We start from the raw sequence: 8,885 nt of genomic DNA, 5'->3' as shown, positions 1-8,885 counted from the left end.
GCTACAGTTGTAGTATCAGTCTGCTGGATTTGTTGACAAATAGTAGAAATTAAAAAAAATATATTTGCAAGAAAGAGCTTTTTAAGGATATATACACCTTGGCAAGACGGCTCTGCCGGTGCAGATCTTCGAAATGAGTATGGAAAAAGGGCCAGAAGAAAAGGTGTTTGCCTTATGAGAGTGTGGCGACCGAAAAGGCAAAAATGTCCCAAATAAAATTCCCGCAAAATCGGCTGAAAGACGTATTAAATTCGCTTTTCTGCACTTATGCCCTAGTTTCCTATGCTACGCCTGAAAAAAAATGGGGCTTGACCCTAAACTTGACCAATGTAATATACCACAAAATAACAAAAACGATAGTTACAAAAAAAAAATTTCGTTAAGTGTGCGCATGGTAAAAGCATAGGCAACATTTACTTTTGCGATTAGTGTATCCTGAGAGAAAATCCAGCAGAAACGAAAAACACGGTTTCTTTGTTAAATAAGTCTATAATTCCTTTAACAATTAAAATTGTATCTCCATATTTGATTTAATAGTTAACGATTCGTGTTCTATACTAGCAACTATGGTTTTAATATTTAAATTAGTAAATATCCGTTCAACGGATGGTCCATAAGGTTTTGCCGTTCCGAAAATTCTCAGTTAGTTCCCCATCCAAATTTGACATTAAAAATAAAATGAAATATGAAATTATAATAAAACCAAAAACAAACGTATTTATATTTAATGAACTTGATTTGCTACCGCTTAGATAATATTGGGCAATACCTGTTCCCATTTTTTCTGCAGGCTGGCAGACATATTAGGCCGATTTGGTTACTCGCGGATATCACTTGCAGTCTGTTACAAAGTATAATTTTTAGCACTGTTGTGTTCATTTTAAATGTTGTGCAAAGTGCAACAGGCTAGAATGATTAGCCACAGCTGTTCAGATCAGCTGTTATCGGATTGTGGATGGTGGATGTGCTATGTGCTCATCGGAGTTTCACATTTTTTAACCGTTTCGAACAGATTAATTCTATGGGAAGAGGGTAGTACGGAACAGCTTGCAAACAGCTGACCGAAGTTCAACGATTTAGCAATTTCATCGCTTGGGGAAAACCCTAAATAAGTTTTAAAGCCTAGTTCTCAGAGAGAGAGCGAAAGGCAAACAGCTAACGTTCACTTTTCGTCAACGTTTTTTTTCACCTCGGTCCTCAGATCGACGAAAAAAATACCAGAAAATTGCATAGCGTTGCCAGTCTTTTGGCGTGCACTTCTCACAGAGCATTTTAAAAAAAGGAGAGAAAAAATAAAAAACCCGCAATAGTCGATTGCAGGAGTTTACATGTGAGGACAAAATAAGATTAATACTATCTGGGGTTCCTCTTGTTAAAACAAAATGTTTCTCAGGTCAAAAATGTAGGAAAAAATTGTGTAAAAGTGCAGCTATGAACTTTAAATTAGCAAATAATTATCAGTAAATTCAAAAAACAACTGTTAAATTTAAATTGTAAATTATTAGTAAATTAAAAAAAACAAAATTTTAAATTTAAATTGTATTGTTTTTTAATTTCTTTGTACAGCGGCAGACTTGTCTTGCCAAAGTAGTTGATAATATCTTTTAAGAGCTCTTTCCCGCAAATACGATATTTGAATTTTAACTGCTTGTCAACAAACCCAGCTCATTGACAATACGACCGTAGCACGCTTAAGTCTGATGAACTCTCGAAATGTTGGTCACACTGGAAAGATTAAAGTTTTTACGCTTGCGTACTCGTTTGTCGATCTGAGTACTATGCTTAAAGCCTAGTATCCAGATTGACGAAAACCGTACGCCAGTCATGAGAGAGAGCGAGAGGCAAACAGCTGGCGTTCACTTTTCGTCGGGCCTTTTTTTCACGTCGGTCCCCTGATCGACGAAAGAAATACCAGAAAATTCCATAGCGTTGCCAGTCTGCGGAAATGAGCTTTGGGTGAACCCTAGCGAAAAGATTAAAAAATTTAATCTTTTGGCGTGCGCTTCTCACTGAACATTATAAGAAATGGAGAGAAAAACTCAAAAAACTCACAAAAGTCGATTGCAGGTGTTTACATGTGAAGACAAAATAACATTAATACCATCTGGGGTGCCTTTTGTCAGAGAAAAATGTTTTTTAGGTCCAGAATGTACGAAAAACGACAATAAAAGTGCAGCTATGAACTTTAAATTAGCAAATAATTATCATAAAATTAAAAAAAGACCTGTTAAATTTAAATTGTATTGTTTTTTAACTTTTTTGTACAGCGGCAGACTTGTCTTGCCAAGGTATTTGATAATATCTTTTAAGAGCTCTTTCCCGCAAATACGATATTTGAATTTGAATTGCTTGTCAACAAACCCAGCTGGTTGACAGTACGACCGTAGCACGCTTAAGCCTAGTATCCTGATCGACGAAAACCGTACGCCAGTCATGAGAGAGAGCGAGAGGCAAACAGCTGGCTTTCACTTTTCGTCGGGCCTTTTTTTCACGTCGGTCTCCTGATCGACGAAAAAAATACCGGAAAATTCCATAGCGTTGCCACGTCTGCGGAAATAAACTTTGGGTGAACCCTAGCGAAAAGATTAAAAAATTTAAGCCTAGTATCCAGATCGACAAACGATTACGCTAGCGTAAAAACTTTAATCTTTCCAGTGTGACCAAAAGTTTGAGAGTTTATCAGATTTAAGCGTGCTACGGTCGTACTGTCAATCAGCTGGGTTTGTTGACAAGCAGTTATAATTCAAATACCGTATTTGCGGGAAAGAGCCTTTAAAAGATATTATCAACTACCTTGGCAAAACAAGTCTGCCGCTGTACAAAAAAGTTAAAAAACAATACAATTTAAATTTAACAGTTCTTTTTTTTAATTTACTGATAATTATTTGCTAATTTAAAGTTCATAGCTGCACTTTTATTGTCTTTTTTCGTACATTCTGGACCTAAAAAACATTTTGCTCTGACAAGAGGCACCCCAGATAGTATTAATGTTATTTTGTCCTCACATGTAAACACCTGCAATCGACTTTTGTGAGTTTTTTGAGTTTTTTCCTCCATTTCTTATAATGTTCAGTGAGAAGCGCACGCCAAAAGATTAAATTTTTTAATCTTTTCGCTAGGGTTCACGTTTCCGCAGACTGGCAACGCTATGGAATTTTCTGGTATTTTTTTCGTCGATCAGGAGACCGACGTGAAAAAAAGGCCCGACGAAAAGTGAACGCCAGCTGTTTGCCTCTCGCTCTCTCTCATGACTGGCGTACAGTTTTCGTCGATCTGGATACTAGGCTTTAATCTTTTGGCGTGCGCTTCTCACTGAACATTATAAGAAATGGAGGGAAAAACTCAAAAAACTCACAAAAGTCGATTGCTCCAGTCGATTGGTCCAGAATGTACGAAAAAAGACAATAAAAGTGCAGCTATGAACTTTAAATTAGCAAATAATTATCAGTAAATTAAAAAAAAAACTGTTAAATTTAAATTGTATTGTTTTTTAAATTTCTTTGTACAGCGGCAGACTTGTCTTGCCAAGGTATTTGATAATATAATTTAAAGGCTCTTTCCCCAAATACGATATTTGAATTTTAACTGTTTGTCAACAAACCCAGCTGATTGACAGTACGACCGTGGCACGCTTAAATTCGATGAACTCTCGAAATTTTGGTCATACTGGAACGATTAAAGTTTTTACGCTAGCATACTCGTTTGTCGATCAGGATACTAGGCTTTAAATCCGATGAACTCTCGAAGTTTTGGTCACACTGGAAAGATTAAAGTTTTTACGCTAGCATACTCGTTTGTCGATCTGAGTACTATGCTTAAAAGCTGAAAAGTATATTTAGTATTTTCCACACTGGAATGGTATATTTCAACCGTTCAGCCGTGGTCCCACTGGTATTCTTATACTCAGTACACACACTCTCTCACCCAAGTTAGTCCGAGAAAAATGTTCGCTTTACGTGCTGCCTCCAAAGCCGATAAGAATTTGCTGCCATTTTTGGGGCAATTGTGTAAGTAGCATAAATAAATAAATAAAATTTGGTCGAGACAATGCAAAGTTGGATTTAATGAACAGTTCAAGACGATCCGCGTATAGACTTAAATTAACTGAGCCGATGTCGAACATAACCTAAATATAAGAAAAGATGTTACGAGTGAAGAAAAATTATTACATAACTACAATTATAATTGATTTAAGGTTACCCCAAAACTATAACTATTTTAGATACTCACAGTTTAACAAAATGGTAATTAATTTAAGGGATTTTCAGAATAAAAAGAAGTAACTTTTTCTGTTACGTATGAGATGAGTTTTCACAACCTAGAAAAATTTTTAGCATTGTGCCCTTAAAAGCACAAGACACTTAAATAAATAAAAGAAATTTGTAATTCTATTTTTTATAGACATTATTGTGGTTTGGAAAATGTTTATATATTTTATAACTTGTCACGTAATAGTTCGCAAAGTACAATTTGTGTATCTATAAGATTTTGTGTTCGGCGTTTTGGCAGTGATTGTGGTCCTATGAAGAACTATTTCTTTTCTCCGGTTGTTAGAAAATATGATTAAATTATTGAATTTATTAATAATATTGGAATATTCGGTTTCAGCTCGTGGCCATGCCGCCAAGGCTGCCAAGGCAGCGGCCGCTGCCAACGGAAAAATTGTGGCCGTAATTGGTGCTGTCGTTGACGTGCAGTTCGAAGATAACTTGCCCCCGATCCTGAACGCTCTGGAAGTCGACAACCGGTCTCCTCGGCTTGTGCTGGAAGTGGCCCAGCACTTGGGAGAAAACACCGTGCGTACCATTGCTATGGACGGTACTGAGGGCTTGGTTCGCGGACAGAAGGTTCTCGACACTGGGTACCCAATCCGTATTCCAGTCGGTGCCGAAACATTGGGGCGCATTATTAATGTTATTGGTACGTGATTGAGTTTGTGACATTAATATGAGTTTAACATCTTCTAATAGGCGAACCCATCGATGAGCGTGGACCAATCGATACCGACAAGACGGCTGCTATTCATGCTGAGGCTCCTGAATTCGTTGAGATGTCCGTGGAGCAAGAGATTCTTGTTACAGGAATCAAAGTCGTTGATCTCCTGGCTCCCTATGCCAAAGGCGGTAAAATTGGATTGTTTGGCGGTGCGGGCGTCGGTAAAACTGTGTTGATCATGGAGCTTATTAACAATGTGGCTAAGGCTCATGGTGGATACTCTGTTTTCGCTGGAGTGGGCGAGCGCACCCGTGAAGGCAACGATTTGTACAATGAGATGATTGAAGGTGGTGTGATTTCCCTTAAGGACAAAACGTCGAAGGTGGCTCTGGTTTACGGCCAGATGAATGAGCCCCCTGGCGCCCGTGCCCGCGTTGCCCTGACTGGACTGACTGTTGCCGAGTACTTCCGTGATCAAGAAGGACAGGATGTCTTGCTTTTCATTGACAACATTTTCCGGTTTACTCAAGCTGGCTCCGAGGTGTCCGCTTTGTTGGGTCGCATTCCCTCTGCCGTCGGCTACCAACCAACTTTGGCCACTGACATGGGCTCTATGCAGGAGCGTATTACCACAACCAAAAAGGGGTCGATCACTTCTGTCCAGGCTATTTATGTGCCCGCTGATGATTTGACAGATCCCGCTCCAGCCACAACTTTCGCTCACTTGGACGCCACCACTGTGCTGTCGCGCGCGATTGCCGAATTGGGAATTTACCCTGCTGTGGATCCCCTGGATTCCACTTCTCGAATTATGGACCCTAACATCATTGGACAAGAGCATTACAACGTTGCTCGTGGCGTGCAAAAAATTCTGCAGGACTACAAATCTCTTCAGGATATTATTGCCATTCTGGGTATGGATGAGTTGTCCGAGGAAGATAAGCTTACAGTTGCACGCGCTCGCAAGATTCAGCGTTTCTTGTCGCAGCCATTCCAAGTTGCTGAAGTCTTCACTGGGCATGCTGGTAAACTCGTTCCGCTCGAACAAACTATTAAGGGCTTCTCACAAATTCTATCTGGAGAGTATGACCATCTTCCCGAAGTTGCTTTCTACATGGTCGGCCCAATTGAAGAAGTGGTAGAGAAAGCTGACCGTCTAGCAAAGGAAGCTGCCTAAGTAATGGTACCGGCAAAATCTTCAAAGTCGTATTATCCGCTAATAATCAATTTAATTTTGCATTGAATTGTAATCAACTTTGTAACATCAAGTTTGATTTTAATACACGAGAAGAACTCAATAAAACCTATTTAAACCTTAAGAAAACGCTTTTATTTATCCGCAACAAAACATTAAAAATTCATCTAAACAAATAGGAAGCTATATTTTTAGGAAGCGTATACTATTTTATTATATATTAGGTCAAAACTGTACGAAAAAAAACAATAAAAAAATTAGAAAAATCGCCTGTTAGAACTAAGTGCAGCTGCGAACTTTAAATTAGCAAATAACTATCAGTAAAGCCTATTACTCAGATCGAAAAACGTGTTCGCTAGCTAAAAAACTTTAATCTTATCTAAACGTAAATATTGTATACGTCCACGTTATATTTAATAATGTAAAATTATAATTCACTGTCTATATCCATTTCCCAGGCTATTTCCTCCTACGCTCTTTTTATAAAGGTTGCATTAAAATGTTTTTTATTTGAAAACCCCACAATTCTGGGCGGGACTCCACAGATCTTATTAATGTTATTTTGTCCTCTCATGTAAACTCCTGCAATCGAATTTTGCGGGTTTTTTATTTTTTCCCTCCATTTTTTAAAATGTTCAGTTGGAAGCGAACTCCCTAATCAAGGTATGAGTAAATAAATAAGACTTTTAAGAATAAATGTCAATAGCTTATACACTGCGCGAAATATACTGAAAAACATAAAATTTGGACCGATTTCACCATATTATTCCTATGGGAGCTATAGGATATAGATGACGGATCGGTACGCCCTTTCTTCCTGATCAAGGTATGCATAAAAAAATAAGGTTTGGAAAGATTCATGTCAATAGCTTATATACTGCGCGAAATATCCCGAAAAACATCAAATTTTAACAGATTTTACCCTCATATTCCTATGGGAGCTACAACATATAGACGTCCAATCGGCACGCTCTTTCCCCCTGATCAGGGTATGCATAAAAAAATAAGATTTGGAAATATACATGTCAATAGCTTTTACACTGCGCGAAATATCTTAAATTCTTACAAGGTTTATCCGATTGTTTGTGTGGGAGCTATAGGATGTAGACGTCCGATCGGTTTTCAAACTTGATCTGCGTACACATGTTTTAGAACGACTCTGAAAGTTTCAGATCGCTAGCTTTTAAACTGAGCTCGCAAATGGTATTGAAACAGACGGACAGACGGATGGATAGACGGTTGGACAGACGGACAGACAGACGGACATGGCTATATCGACTCCCCTATTGATCCTGATCAAGAATATGGGGTCGGAAACGTCCGACCAAAATTATAATACCCTCTGCAAGGGTATAAAAACGAAAATATTAAAAAAAGTAGCCTTTTGGGGTCTCTCTTGTCAGAGCAAAGTGTTTCCTTGGTCAACAATGAACGAAAAAACAACAATAAAATTCCTAAAAAATTTCCTGAAAGAACTTGGGCAGCTATGATTTCTAAATTACCAAATAATTAACAGTAATTAAAAAAAAAACAACTGTTAAATTTTAGTTTCTTTGTACAGCGGCAGATATGTCTTGTCAAACATCCTTTTTAGGCGCTTTCTTTTCAATGAGGCTTAACCTTAATGAAAACAAGAGAGAACGCTATAGTCGAGTGCCTCGACTATTAGATACCCGTTACTCAGCTAAACAACTTATGTTTTTCGCCGCTATTGTATTGCGCCATCTACCCCAAGACATTGGTACCACGGGCCATGAAAGCCGGGAATGGAGGCGCTAGCCAGGCTTAAGGGGTTACATCCAGTTAGACAGCCGAAAAAAGTCGATATTTTAGGAATTTTTTCTGGTAAAACTATGGAGTATTTTAGTTCACAAATTAATGCACATATAAAGAGTACTTTTAACTTTATTTTTGCATAGTTTATTTATAAAAATTATTTTTTTTACACCTTGTATAAAATATTTTCTGGAGCTCCTTCGAATCGAGACAGCTAGCGGTGAGCACGTTATTTCTCAACTGGATTATCTAAAATTAAAAATCAATGATTTTTTCGTTAATATAATACATTATCTTGTGATTAATCGAAGGAATAGACAAAAAAATAATTTTTAACAAAATGGCGCCTTCAGAAAGCGAATGTATCAATTTTTGACAAAAATTCACGACATCAATTGTTTATAAAATGAAAAATATTTATTGTAAAAAAAAACCTTCGATTAATCACTAAACAATATTATTAAGAAGCTTGTGTTAAAATCTGAGACCGATCGGTTCAGCCGTTTTCGAGAAATCTTGCTCACCGACTTTAAAATCATAGTTTTGAGAAAAACGCATTCAATTTCGACGGTCCGCTTTCAGTCGCTCCGACACATGCATGTAAATTTTAATATAACTTGGGAAATATTCATCGGATCACCCTGAAATTTTTTCAGGGTACTCTTAAATAAATATACTTTACGAAAATGCAATAAAAAAAATCGATTTTTTCAAAATCCTAAGTGGATGTAACCCCTTAAGCGTTTAATGGGTTTTTGGGCGTTAGAGTGGGCGTGGCAAACTTTTATTAGGCCAATCGATAGGTATTGACGAAACAAATACATATCAATTAAAATTTTCATAATAGCATCAAAACTGTGGCCACAGCTTGTGGCTTGTGGGCGTCAGAGGGGGCGTGGCACCATTTTGAAACAAACTTGCGCTGCGTAGGAACTCCTAAAATCTACATGCAAAATGCCAATCTTTTAGCTTTTATAGT

General features: G+C 37.7%; 1 protein-coding gene across 1 annotated transcript; it reads left to right on the top strand.

Annotated features, from left to right (window-relative positions):
- The first annotated feature begins 3,878 nt into the window (after positions 1 to 3,878).
- On the top strand, positions 3,879 to 6,254 carry LOC108045430 (ATP synthase subunit beta, mitochondrial). The gene is made up of 3 exons (XM_017124759.1): positions 3,879 to 4,007; positions 4,609 to 4,920; positions 4,971 to 6,254. The coding sequence occupies exons 1-3, from the start codon at positions 3,944 to 3,946 to the stop codon at positions 6,110 to 6,112; spliced, it is 1,518 nt and encodes a 505-aa protein (XP_016980248.1). The 5' UTR covers positions 3,879 to 3,943; the 3' UTR covers positions 6,113 to 6,254.
- Positions 6,255 to 8,885: the final 2,631 nt, after the last annotated feature.

Source organism: Drosophila rhopaloa, unplaced genomic scaffold, assembly GCF_018152115.1.
Source record: "Drosophila rhopaloa isolate 14029-0021.01 unplaced genomic scaffold, ASM1815211v1 contig_203, whole genome shotgun sequence".
In the NCBI taxonomy this organism is placed as follows: Eukaryota; Metazoa; Arthropoda; class Insecta; order Diptera; family Drosophilidae; genus Drosophila; species Drosophila rhopaloa.
The sequence above is the reverse complement of the archived record's forward strand: the minus strand, read 5'-3'. Positions and strand labels throughout refer to the sequence as shown.